Source organism: Rasamsonia emersonii, assembly GCF_000968595.1.
Source record: "Rasamsonia emersonii CBS 393.64 chromosome Unknown ctg1118621759684, whole genome shotgun sequence".
Classification (NCBI taxonomy): Eukaryota; Fungi; Ascomycota; class Eurotiomycetes; order Eurotiales; family Trichocomaceae; genus Rasamsonia; species Rasamsonia emersonii.
In genome coordinates this window covers 24993-38262 of record NW_013563334.1, presented here as the reverse complement: position 1 = coordinate 38262, position 13270 = coordinate 24993, and the positions used below count along the sequence as shown (strand labels likewise).

At 50.3% G+C, this 13270-nt stretch overlaps 4 protein-coding genes across 4 annotated transcripts; 2 read left to right on the top strand and 2 right to left on the bottom strand.

Moving 5' to 3' along the window:
* Window positions 1-622: 622 nt before the first annotated feature.
* T310_0563 (Mis6 domain protein) lies at window positions 623-3034 on the top strand (the record flags this gene model as incomplete). The annotated part of the gene is made up of 4 exons (XM_013476543.1): window positions 623-644; window positions 704-806; window positions 895-1873; window positions 1928-3034. 4 exons carry the CDS (start codon window positions 623-625, stop codon window positions 3032-3034), a joined length of 2211 nt encoding a protein of 736 aa, XP_013331997.1.
* A 228-nt stretch (window positions 3035-3262) lies between these two features.
* T310_0562 (uncharacterized protein) lies at window positions 3263-4235 on the bottom strand (the record flags this gene model as incomplete). The annotated part of the gene is made up of 3 exons (XM_013476542.1): window positions 3263-3888; window positions 3948-4032; window positions 4077-4235. 3 exons carry the CDS (start codon window positions 4233-4235, stop codon window positions 3263-3265), a joined length of 870 nt encoding a protein of 289 aa, XP_013331996.1.
* Window positions 4236-4432: 197 nt separating this feature from the next.
* On the top strand, window positions 4433-10906 carry T310_0561 (uncharacterized protein; the record flags this gene model as incomplete). Its single annotated transcript, XM_013476541.1, has 7 exons — window positions 4433-6886; window positions 6939-7302; window positions 7342-7403; window positions 7448-8629; window positions 8685-8928; window positions 8978-9276; window positions 9335-10906. 7 exons carry the CDS (start codon window positions 4433-4435, stop codon window positions 10904-10906), a joined length of 6177 nt encoding a protein of 2058 aa, XP_013331995.1.
* A 1094-nt stretch (window positions 10907-12000) lies between these two features.
* T310_0560 (uncharacterized protein) lies at window positions 12001-13113 on the bottom strand (the record flags this gene model as incomplete). The annotated part of the gene is made up of 1 exon (XM_013476540.1): window positions 12001-13113. The coding sequence occupies one exon, from the start codon at window positions 13111-13113 to the stop codon at window positions 12001-12003; it is 1113 nt and encodes a 370-aa protein (XP_013331994.1).
* Window positions 13114-13270: the final 157 nt, after the last annotated feature.

Below are 13270 nucleotides of genomic sequence, written 5' to 3'. Positions count from 1 at the left end.
TTGATGGATGAAAACTATCCTGCATGCTTACAATTTCACATCCATCATACTAATTCTGTATGGTTTAAACTACTTAGACGAGTACGCCAGTAATTCTAGGTTGCATTTAGAAGTTGAAAATACTGTCGCTACAACTATCTCCACACTGTACAAGTAGTAGCAGAACAAGAAAATACGCTCTCGCAGCTCTAGTTCACGATAGAGCGGAGTGCTTCCAAACAGCCAGGTATAGCATTGCACAAACTGAAATCTATTATAGGGTACAAAGAAAATAGACACGTTCCCCCGCAGATTCGCTAGATTATACAGGCTACGACCTTTTTTTATGTTATCGTGAGGGTCGTTTTATCTTGCGGAGCAGTTAGCTTTGTATAGGTAAAGCAACCAAGCATTATTATTGGCCGACCGGCTCTGACACCTCGCGACGCGTTCGACCCAATTATCAATTCCAGATAATCGTGTCTTCCTTAAGCATCTACCTAGGTTCCTGGACAATGGAAAACCATCGCCGACTCTTTTTTAAGTTTTAAAAAATCGATACGACTTTGGCGTTGCTATATTGCCGGTCTTGAAGTTGCATGGATCCAGATCTTGCGTGTTTTGTATTGCGTAACGCAAAATAATGTCTTCCGATGCGGATTCAGGTTAGTAGTCTACCCCAATTCGAAGCAACTACGGAGATGGAGGATGCTGATCAGTGTAGGTGGTGGTGGTGGGAATCCTGACGATCGTCTGAAGAGTTTGCGAAATGCAGTTGACCATTTGGAAGCTGGTATTTGCAGCCTTATTGACTTTATTCTCCCAGCGTAAGGTGTGATTGTAGCTCATGTTTTATTACCCAGTTGCATTTGTACCTCCCAAGCAAAGACATACAAATGCGTCTGAGTTGGCCAGGACCATCGCGTCCGACGCGTATGAGATCGGGATTCCAACAGAAACCTTGGAACAGCTGATTGATATCATCACAAAACCAAATCATCTTGATCAGGCGACCATTACGACTCTGATCAAGAATTTATATGCCCTGGAGAAGATACCGTCTATCATTGTCACGAAAATCGTTGGCTGTCTCGGCCCAAGCAAAAGTAAGCCATCTCCAGCAACGCAGGCATTGCTTCTACGATGGCTGCTCTTGGTTTACGACTGCCTGGAGGACCAATCTCACTTGTCCAAGCTATATGCGGTACTCTTCAACAATTTGGACATGATCAGTTTGCGCCGTCCACTTTGCCATCTACTCTCTTTAATCACAAGGCGCAAGCATGTGAAACCGTTCCGAATCCAGGCGCTGATGGAGCTCCTGCGTAATGTCGGCGACGATGAAAGAGAGCTTATGGGCTTCCTCCGGGTGTTCAAGAATTACTACCCGGACATTATTGTCGGTGACGTCGGACGCTCTAGAAAAGCGTCGTTCTTTTTCAAGCATCCCGATCCCGAATGGTCAGCCCACCTGAAAGAACTTCAGGATCGAAACCGCGAGAGGGTCATGTCTTCGACAACCTCAACGACCTTCCAGGTCGTGCGTCGCGGTGGGGTGAAAAGGAGCAAGGTCGAATCCGTCATCCCAGATGTCCAGACGTCACGAGTTCAGCCGAGCCATACGTCCTTGGAAGAATTGCGAAATGTGACGGACTTTGTGGAGAATCTGGAGAAGATCGAGTTACCCAATCAGATGGTATCGGTGTTGGGAGACCGTCTGGCCCAGAAATACATGCTCCTTGTCGGGCCCAAAATCGCGAAGCTCCGACTAGAAGATTGGCTGGAGACCTTTTTAAAAGATGAGTTCGAGCGTGCCAACCTGGCCGAGTCTGATGAGCCCGAAGCTCTTGGCTATGTACTCAGTGTCGCTACTGAGTATGTCCGTTCCACAAAGGTACGATCTTATAGCCTGAGATTTTTTTTTTACGTCGTGCTGACAACCACGCAGCAACTGCCTGGTGCAATACAATCGTTTATCAAGGCATATCTCCGTTCGTGGAATGGAAGAGATAACAGAAGCCAGATTCTGAACCTTCTGGAGTTCTTACCAAAGGGTCCATACGAGGACCTTCGCAGAGAGTTTCTCGAGCCACTGGAGAATGCCATTTTAGATCATACTCCTTCTTCACGAACGGCTCTTCTTGATTTCTACTTTTCGCTCATTCGACAATGGGGAGTTTCGCTCAGGACGGAGGAATCTGCCCCTGGTGCAGCTGGCTTCACGCCTTTGATTTCCCTTATTACACATGCAGAGTTGCTTTGCTTGTCGGTGTTAGAGGTTCCTTTCACCACATATGATCGTGATACCAAACCACCGAAACCGATTTCCACGTCCATTCTCCAATTGTACACCGGTCTTGCCAATCTCTATTCGCACGCAGCCGATAATGGGAACATCCGTCTCACTATTCCCTTGGCTCCGACCGTTTACCATCTTGCCTTTACCTCGAGTCTCGCCCAAATCTCCCTTCTCTGCGCTGTCCTCGCAACCTATAAATCGTCATTCGAGGAATCGCTGGCTTCTCAAACTTTGCAGTCCCCGAAACCTGGCGGAGCTCTCTACCCTACCCAGATGGTGGGACAATTTAACGGCTACATCATGGACCTCTGTAACCTGGTCTGGCGCAACCGTGGTCTAAACTCCGAGGATCCGAATGCGCTTGGTTGTCTGCTTCCCGCTCCGACAATAGCTGCCCTGACTGAGTACATCAACGATTCGAATGAGACAATGCGACGTCGCAAGCGCCCTGAAGGGCCAGCCTTCCACTACACTCTCCCGACCATGTTCTCTTTGAGCCATCACGTCGCGCTCGCGGACCATTCTGCAGCTTGCTTTGCTGATTTCGAAGATCAGCAGGTGACTAAAGAAGATCAAGCGCGGTTGAGGAGACCCGTCACACAAAAGGCGCTGACTGCGCTAGAGAAAGAAGGCGGAGTGAAAGTCAGTTGGCAAGAGTATCGGTTGAAGATGCTGGATTGGTTTGATGACAGGGGCAGCCTAGGGATCGGTAAATTGATGAGAAGTACTATGAAAGCGCTACGCAAGGAAACATAAAGAGACGCATCCTATGGATCAGACCAGTAACTCAAAACGCCGATTCTAGTCCGCAATGTATGTACCTATATTAGATGAGTAATATCCCAGAAAAGCCGCTATAAATGCCCACGCATGTATGGTACAAGCACATATATGTATGTCAGTTGTACAAGGATTCTGTCGCTGCGACTTGATCTGAGGACAAATCCAGCCCTAAGATGCAAGATTCAAGCCGGTAGGCTACCATCAGAACTTCAGACTTGTATTGAGATAGACGTCACGGACGCTTGGCTCGTCCCGGATAGCATCCAGAACTTCTTCGAGCTCTTTGGCTTCCTCTTCGCTCTTCGGCTTGACCATGGTGTCCTTATTGGGGTCCCAGATGATTTCTGATCGCTCGAGTGCGAGCCCTGTGGCTTTTGAGAGGGCCTCGCCAACAGCCTTTGTTTCAGAGGGCTCTGTGAACACTACGAGCCGGCCTTCTTCGTCACTTTCCACGTCCGTTGCGCCAGCCTCAATGGCTGCATCTAAATAATCGTCCGGGTTGAGGCCCTCCTTTTTCTCAAAGGTCACCCTTCCCTTCTTTTCAAACAGATAGGTTGTCGGAGTTACAGTTCCACCGTAATCCTTGATGATGCACCGAATGTCTTGGAGAACGCGAGCTTTTTGGTCGGTCAAGCATTCTATCACGGCAGCGACGGACCCCGGGAGCATAGCTTCAATCGTCACTGGTTCGAGAGCCTCTCCAGAAACACTAATTCCCTGACCACGAGCTATCGACGCCTCAATTGTCGCTTTTGGCAATTGAGCTTGCTTCGCTTTTGTGATCGCGAGGTTCAAACGGGGGTTGAACTTGGGGTCAGGACCCCACACTGCCAATCGTTAGAATTTAAATTTAAAAAGGACATTTGAGATAATCCTGAAGACTCACTCTGCGATGCATGGGTGATTTCCTTGACTAGGATTTGGCGCTCCTTGCTCTTCGCCTTGTCATTCTTAGCCTTGTCATGTTTGATCTGGGACCATCGATTGTGTCCCGACAATAACACAGGCGACGTACTGAACCCACGGCACGTGGCGCAAACCCATTGAGGAGTAAAATTGGGTCGCCGTGCCAGCCTCGATCCAAACACCGTCGCCATTTCCAGTATGGGCTTATGCTGCAGCATTGACTGTCCAGAAAAGCGCGCGGGTTTGCGTCTTCTTCAGCTTCATACATATTGTAGGAAAGAGGCCGCTCGGGCCGAGTATTATCCGCTCCGCAACGTTATCGCCGCATCAACTTAAATAATAAAGGCCAACATTGCGAATCGATAGTTGCGCAGTTTGACCAGTAATTCTGACCGCAGACGAGCAGCGGTTACTCGAAAGCGCCATCTTTCGAGTAGCATCTGCATTTAAGAAACCAGTTTTCCAATGTCAACCCCCGCGGACGCGACGGCACCGTCTGCCGGTTCAGACAACAATGCGACGCCGCTCGCCGAACTCGATGTTTCCAAGCTCCATGCCCTGCCCTCCGAACAGCAGGATCTTTACCTGCTGACGTTTACGTCCGATCTGGTCCAGCGTGTGTCCAGCCTGACTAAAGCGGAGATTTCGTCTCAGCAAGCGTTCCTGAAACAGGAGTTGTTCAAGATCCTCAACCTGAGTTCCCCCACGATCACTCGAGTGATCCGCAGCAATTTGGGGAAATGTTTTGGCGCAATACTGGCAAAGGGGGATCGCGTGCTACTCTTCGACACGGTCAACGAGCTGCTAGCCATTGTCAATGCTGGCAAGAGCACGGAACTGAAGACGAAATTCGCCGCAGCGCACTGTTTGGGAGAGGTTTTTGGGCATGCTGGAGAAAGCGCAGCGAGCCAGGCGGGTGCTACCGTGTCAGCCCTGTTGAAATTATTGAAAGCTGCAAGTAATCATGCCGGCCTTCGAGGCTCGATTTTCTCGGCGCTGCGCAAGGTCGTTACCGGAATCGGGCAGCCTATCGACGAGTCGACGGCGCGCGATATATGGAAACAAGCTCGGAATGCCGCTCCCAGTGACAAGTCGACCCTCGTCCAGATCAACGCCTGCCGATGCCTTGAACAGTTGGTGAGGACGACGACTTACTTCGATAACTTGAATGATTTCGATAATCTCAAGACGGTCGTCTGGAAGGTTATTGACAGTCCTGTCGCTCCGGTCAGGCATGCCGCTGCCTCCTGTTTGGCCAGGGCCCTGGTCAAAGGCTATAATCCACAGATGGGACTCGAGTCGGGTTCGAAATCCAAGAAGCAGAAGAGGCAATCGAAGAAGCCGGCACCCAAAGGGGCCAGCGCCGACGAGGGTGAAGTCGAGGAACCACCAGAGTCCCCTGTTACAAAGAAGGCCGAGTCGGGTCTCTCTTTTTCGCTGCCTGACCTCCTCAACCAATTGTCAACGCAGTATTTGCGAAGCTCGACTGGTAATCGCGCCCGGGCAGGTATTGCCGTGTGCTATAAGTACATTATACGGAACCTTGGTGAGAACGTCGTGGAAGAACGATACAGCCAGATCGCGTCTCACCTCCTATTTCACCTGCTCAACCATCCAACTGTCACATACAATCGTTTTCGCCTCATCATGACAAGAAAGTTCATTAGGAATATCCTCGAAGATACAGTGGGCCGCGAATCGCTTCGAGAGAACAGCCAGTTGAATGCTGCTAAATGGTTGATCAACGATGTTCTCAAAGACTACCCTCAAGTGATCCAGCAACGTCGTGAGCCGAGCAAACACACTCTGGCTAGCGCCCTAAGTGCCTTGTCGTCACTGATTGCATCTCTTGGTTCAGCTGTTGGCGCTCTTGCTGAGGGGTGCCGCGAAGCTCTGCTTCAAGTCCTTCCACATCCCAGTTATACTGTGCAGATTCACACGGCCCAATGTCTGCGCAATTTCGTTCTTGCTTGCCCCAATCAGCTTCTATCTTGTGTGACTATCTGCTTGAACAGCCTGAACAGAGAGATAGGTCAACTATCCACTCCGCGACAGTCACCGCGACGCTGCCTTGGCTTTGCGAATGGACTTGCAGCCATGCTGGGCACGTCCCGTCTTCAGCCGCTTTATGGGTCGGTCGATGTCTTTGCGCGCGTCTTGTCACAGGCGACCGAACTTCTCAAAAATAGCAGTAGCTCTGAACTCCGTGTCGCAAGCACCCAGATCCAGGTTGCGTGGATCTTGATCGGGGGACTGATGCCACTAGGTCCCAGCTTCGTCAAGATTCACTTGTCTCAATTGATGTTGTTGTGGAAGAACGCACTACCAAAGCCACTCGGCAAGGAAAACATTGCTCAGCGTGGCACTTTAGAGACGAGCTTTTTAGCGCACGTCCGGGAATGCGCTCTGAGCTCAATGCTCGCATTTCTTGAATTCAACAGCAAATTAGTGACAGCAGATGGTTCCAAGCGGATTGCTACCATGCTGCAGAATACGATAGAATTTCTGGACGGCATTCCGGCGCAGAAATCACCAGACGACATCTCTCAGCGACTCTTCCCTTCCTTACAGCTGCATGATTTCGTTGTCATGGTCCGTCGTCGTGTTCTCCAGTGCTTTTCTAAACTTGTTAAGCTCAACCATCCCGGCCATACAGAGATCGTATCTCAATCGAGCCTCCTCAGTCTTGCGATCTCCTCCTTTGCCGACCCTGAGGTTACTCACGCCAGTCCTGTAGAGAGCTCGATTGCCGCGTCGACGGGGCAATTTGAAAGTCTGTGGGATTTGTGGGATAACTTCGGTTTTGGAATTACCGGTCTTGCTCGTGAATATGTCAACGAAACACTTACCGGGAAACGAGACAAAGGAAACATGACATGGTCTGCTGCTGAATCGACAGACCAGGGGATTGATGACATTGTAGGTTTTAACCTTCTCTATAAGGAAGGAGTGTAAGCTGACCCTTACGCAGTTGAACTTCCCGGTTTGTCAAGCCAGTGAGCATGACTCGGTTCTTCTTTACTGCGAGAGAGACAGGACTGTGAGCTCGTATGCCGATCCACCAGTTACAGAAGTTGTCAATGCCGCCATAGATCTTTTTGCTATCGCTTTTCCCTTGCAAACACCGAAGGTCCAGGAGAGTAGCGTAGAGCAGATCGCTACTCTTTTGTCCTCCCCTAGTTTGCAAAGAAATCCCGGACGCAAAGCTGCTATGACGGTCAACATTGCGGTGGCCCTGTTGCATGCTCTTAAAGTTGCCGTTAAGGAGACCGCCTCTCTGCCAGGAAATCTGGATTCTTCGGCAGAAAGGATAATACAAGAATTTCTACAGGCAAGTACGCATTAGTACGTCATGGAGCATTACCATCTAACAGTTTCTAGAAATTCATCATTGATCATGACCCTGTCGTCCGTACAATTGGCTTCGAGGCGCTGGGTAGGCTTTGCAACAGCGCTGGGAACACCTTCACGAATGCCCAGATCAATTGGATTGTTGATACCATTGTTGAAAATCGCGAGCCCAACACTCGTGCAGGATGCGCAGCTGCCCTCGGCTGCATTCACTCCCAAGTCGGTGGCATGGCTGCTGGCTTCCATTTGAAGACCATCGTGGGAGTCCTGATGTCCTTATGCAATGATCCTCATCCTGTTGTACACTTCTGGGCTCTTGATGGCCTGGAGAGAGTCGCTTCGTCTGCTGGATTGACTTTTTCAGCCTATGTGTCCAGTTCGTTGGGAATGCTCGCCCAGCTCTACATCGCCGATACTCATAACGAAGAATCAGCATCATTAGCGACTTCCAATATTGAGATAATCTTCCCCACACCCTTCATGATCAGCCGTTGTGTGGATTCCCTTATCAATGTTCTTGGTCCAGACTTACAGGACATTGCGAAGACTCGCAATCTCGTATTAACTCTGGTTCGACAGTTCCAGCTGGAAGAACATCCAGCAATGGTCACTCAGAGCACTAGGTGCTTGGATCATCTATCTTTATATGCACCGTCCCACGTGGACTTTGCAGCTTATGTCAAGCGTCTGCAGAATGGACTATCCTCGAGGAGCCCACTGATGCGGGAGGCCGCTATTCGCGGACTGAGCAACCTCATGAAGCGTGACGCTGAGTTGGTTATTCAGACTGCGACACCCACCCTGGAGGATGAGATATGGCTTGCTTTTGATGATTCTCCAGAAAGCGAGTCTCTGAGGAGCCTGATCCGAAACTGGTTGCAACAGACCGCCCTCTCCCACACAGAGCTCTGGGTCCAACGGTGCCAAAAAGTTTTGACCAGAACTCGAACCAAGCCAGAAGGTACTATGCCCAAGAAGCCAGTGCAGGCGGCAGCTGCTCCGGAACTTCCTGATGATGAGGTTGCTGGCTTCGCAACGGCAGTCGCCGGCGTGGAACAGGAGGACACGGGGAATGATGCCGCAGCTGGACAAGAGCTACTTAAATGGCAGACTCGCAATTTTGCCATGAGTTGCCTCAGTGAGCTGCTATCCATAGTGAATGACAAGATCTTACCGGACCAGACCATCCCCGCCGAAGCCGCTCTTCAACACAAAGTGGGGGAGATTATCCGGATGGCGTTCTCTGCTTCTACAGCAAATGTGGTGGAGTTACGAGTCTGGGGTCTGAAGATTTTAGATCAAGTGCTGAAGGTTCGTCTTGCCCTTTTCCCTTTTCCAATACATTCACTATGCACAGGACTAATAGTTTCGAATAAAGATGTTTGGTAAAACACCGGATCCAGACTTTTCAGAAGCGTCTCTTCTGGAGCAATATCAGGCGCAGATCGGTTCAGCCCTAACTCCAGCATTTGCGGCTGATTCCTCACCGGACCTTGCGTCGGAAGCTATCAACGTCTGCGCGACTTTTGTAGCGGCGGGCATAGTGACGAATGTTGACCGAATGGGAAGAATATTTAAACTGCTGGTAGTTGGCCTGGAGAACTTTGCGAGTAAGTATTCTGAACTCCTGCCATGATTCACTTTGACTGACTCCTCTAGAAAATCCAGAGACCACCGAGATTGGAGATCTCAAGGGCCTTAACTCGAATGCCAGAGTCATGGTTAAAATGGCACTGTTTTCCGCTTGGGCACGGTTACAGATGGCTAGCATGGAGCAAGAATATTTGGTTGCGGTCGTTCAGCCTTACGCAGCCATGCTTGCGCCGCTGTGGCTCTCTTCTCTCCAGGAGTATGCACGCTTGCGATTCGAACCGGATATCTCTGGCAGTTTGGGCACACCACAGTCTGGCAACCTCGATGAAGTCTACGCGGCATTGAACAGAGAGACGCTACTGAAGGTAATGTCTACTCCAGCCGCGAGATATGATCATTGTTATGCTAATTTATCACCTACAGTTTTACCAAGACTCGTGGTTAAATCTCGTCGATGCAATTGCAAGTCTCGTCGAGAAGGATAGTGAACTAGTCTTTGACGCCCTAGACAACAAATCAAAGCCTACAGGCGCCCCAGAAGCGGAAGGTGATGAAAGCAGTCTCGTGAATGGCGAAGACGCCAATGGCAAGGGCCATGATATCAACTATCGTGATGAACCGGTAGCGTTCTTCTTTGTTCTTTTCGGTCTGGCGTTTGAAGCTCTAGTGGACCAGTCAATTTCACCGGCCCAAAGACTGGAGATTCTCCAAGCGCTCAAGAGAATACTGCGGCCAGCAGTCTCTGGCAACGCAGTCTACCAGGATGCGGTCTTCTCAGAGACCATGGACACCCTCGATCGTCTCGTTCTCACTGAGGGATATAATATCCAGACTGTCATTGTCGAAATGGCGAGGAATCTGTCTCTGAATCACCCCTCTGCTAAAGCCGGCCAAGATCGTAGTGAGAACTTATCTGACGATATCGAGCAACTCTTCGAGCTCACGAGAACCATCATTCTCGTCTTAGCAGGTCTTCTGCCCAATCTAAGCGACGCGACCTCCCATGCACGCTTCAACGTGAGCTCTGATGAGCCGCTGACACTCATCCAACTTGCACTATCATCTCTTGTCGATGTTGCATCCGTATTCCCCTCGATCATTCGCCATGACCTCCATGCATGTATCTTGCACATTTTCAGTACTATTCTCGCCACTGGGATCTGTCAAGCCGAGGTGGTTCCTCAAGCTCTCCCAATATTCCGGAGGTTTATTCAGGGAATGAGTTCCCATAACGCGCCATCCCCAGAAGCAGTGTCTCTGCAGTTGCGTGGCTGCCTGACTCGCTTCCTGACCACGCTCACCATCGCGCAGCGACGGGAGTCCGAAACCTCTCTACCTTGTGCCAAAAATACACTCCTGGCAATCACTATTCTCCTTACGACAAGCAGCTACGCCATTCCGCCTCAGGACCCCGTGTTAACCCGGGTTCTTAACGAGCTCCTTGATTGCCTACAAGACGTCGGACTCGCCAGTGTGGCTGCAGGGTGTATCCGCTCCATATTGCTAACTTCGACCCCGAAATCACCCACGGACGAAGTCATTGCACGGTACCTCCTGCCCAGACTCATCGCATTCCTGACAGGAATTCCGGACAACAAAGGCGAGGCTCCCATCGACCCGGAGAACGTGCGAACGTCGATCGCGCATACCCTTGTGTCCTTCATCGGCACCCCTGCAGCGGTCCCACGAAACAGACTCCCTACTGCTATGCCCCTGGTTGTTTCGGCTCTTCTCGCCCGTGCGAAACGTGAGGGACCGTCCGTGTACAAGGAGACCGCCTCTCGACTATTGGAAGTCGCCACGATCGACCAAGCTTTGTTCCGTTCGATGGTGGCAACAAGCATGACTCCCGAACAGAAGTCCCTGATGGAAGAAATCCTCCGAAGCACGGAAACAAACACCAACGCCGGCAAGGCCGCTGGAAGGGACTCGATGTCTTCCGGTGTCAATGGGCAGCAAGCTGCACCGACTATCGCGTTACGAACGGATTTTTAATATTACAGTTCTAACTGAACTTTACGACTGGACTGTCTGTCGCGGTTGGATGATGGATGATAGATGACTGGATAATGATGATGATGTTTGGAAGGAGAAGGTCAGGTGAGATGGTTTTTTTTCTTGAGTATCACTATATATATACCCAGGATGGGGTAGGGTACGATGGTTACAATCCATCCGTAAGCTTACTCATGTGTTTTTTTTTCGTTCTTGTTGTTGTATATAAAGATAGTCTTTAATATATATATATATATATCTCCCTCTCTTCCTCTCTTCTGTTGATATACCTCAAGAGAGATGAGCTCGCCGGTAGGTACAGCCTGGTTTTCCTTTGGATTTAGTAATTAATTAACAATTTATTGAACCCGACTACTTGGCCAAATTGCATTCTAGTATTTATGAAAACACCCGGCAACAGCTGAAAAATTCCTGGCGATTTTGATGTCTATCACAATTATACATGATGTATTCATATGAATATCCGCGGACAGGATTTCATGTCTATAAAATGAGTATCGGGGTAATATTGTGTGCGTGTCATCGTACGGAAAAAGGACAAGGAAAGAGGAAAAAGGATGATGGTGAGAGGGACGGGGGAAGAAGGAAAGGAAAAGGAGAAGGAAATATGTACAACGAATGATAGATAGTCCGGGTGGAATGCTAGGTATGTGTGCTAGTTCTGGTTCTTTGCTTCCTTTTTTCTGCTCTCAAGGGGGAAGAAAAAAAAAAGGGAGGGAGGGAAAGAGAGGACGGGAAGATTAGCAACCAAAAGAAGCAACACTAATACTAATAATAATAACAGTCACCTACATGAGTAGGTATATGATAAGGTATGGATCGATCAATCGATCGATCGTATCATCCTAAGGATTCAGTAACGAGTGCGCCGGAAAGAGAGGGTTCGGTTTGAACGCTGACGTCTTTCTTGGGTTCTGATGCCGCAGCTTCTGCTGCTGCTGCTTCCTTCATTTTCCGCGCGTGAATGTGGACGGAGTAGTACTTTAGGAAGAGGATGATCATGACTAGAGTAAAAAAAGAGAGGGGGAGGTAAGTATTTATTATGAGCGGTTGACAAAAAAGGAGCGGGGGACTTAACTGGCACTGGTAGCGATGGCGAGAGCTGCTCGTCTCGTCAAGATCCATCTCAGCCCCTCGACCTCGCTTTTCCCGTCACTGTTCAAAGAAACGGTGATCTTGTAATTCAGCTCCTGGATCGCCGTGTCGATACTACGCTGCATTTCCTTTATTGCCATCTTGTGGTCGTTGAACATTCCCTTCAGGTCGTCGTTCAACCTCGCCAGCTCTTGGTTCATGCGCTGCGAGAGAATATCCACCTCGTGCTGTAGATGCGTCCGGGACGTGCGCTGCCTCTGGATCTCCGCGTTCCGGGATGTCTGCATCGACTGCTGGAGCTCCGAACACGCCGCCTTGAACAGGTACAGCTCGTTCTCGATGTCTGACTTTGACGTCAGAGTCCGCCGGGCGAACTCTAGCTTTTCCTGTAGGATAGCCCGAATAGCCTTCATCAACGTCACGGCTTGTCCCTCACTGAAGCCGCCTTTCTCGAGGTCTTTAACCAGGCTGTACGTGTCGAAGTGGTGGACGTATGGAGGAGGAGATAGAGGAGGCGTCCTGCGCCCCTCTGATCCGGAAACCCCCGACGGAGTCAATTGTGCTGAAGACGAAGGCATTTGTAAGACCGTGTCTAGCGGATTCTCCGGCTCTGCGTCTTTTTGTGCTTCGAGTTCTTCGTCCTTCTGCTCCGGAGGGGCAGGCTCGGAATCCTCTGAATCTTGCGACGCGCTCTCTAACGGCTCCTGATTCGGGTCTTTGGCTGAGCTCGAATTAACCGAATTCAAATCTCTATTAATTGCCCCAGATTGGCCCTCCTTGGCCGAGTTCCCGAGATCTTGCGCCTGCGCCGGATCCGGCGACGTCTGAGCCTGCGGGGAGACATCATTGCCGGTCGAACCTGGAACGGGCTGGTTTATCGGTCTGTCTTTTGGTCGCAACGGCGGTGGCAATCGAAGCTCATTAGCTGGTCCGTAGCGTCGAGGATATATGTCTTGGTCGCATCGGTGACTGGAATGAAAACCGGCAGTACTATTATATGAAGGTACACGGAGGGAACGCGGCGTGGGTTCGCACGACCGGACGGAACGCAGCAAGTTCGGGTACAGGAAAGGGAGTCTAGGAGCTGCCATGGCGGGCTGGAGAGTGAAAGCGAGGATTAAGAGTCGACATGGGGAGAGCTGGAGAGGTGAAAGTCGCGAATGATGAGGCCGTGACTTTCTCCGCGGCGAGGCGAAGCAAAGCGATTTCTGGATTCGTTCCCGGCGCCGAGCTTTCGGGAAACGTGAC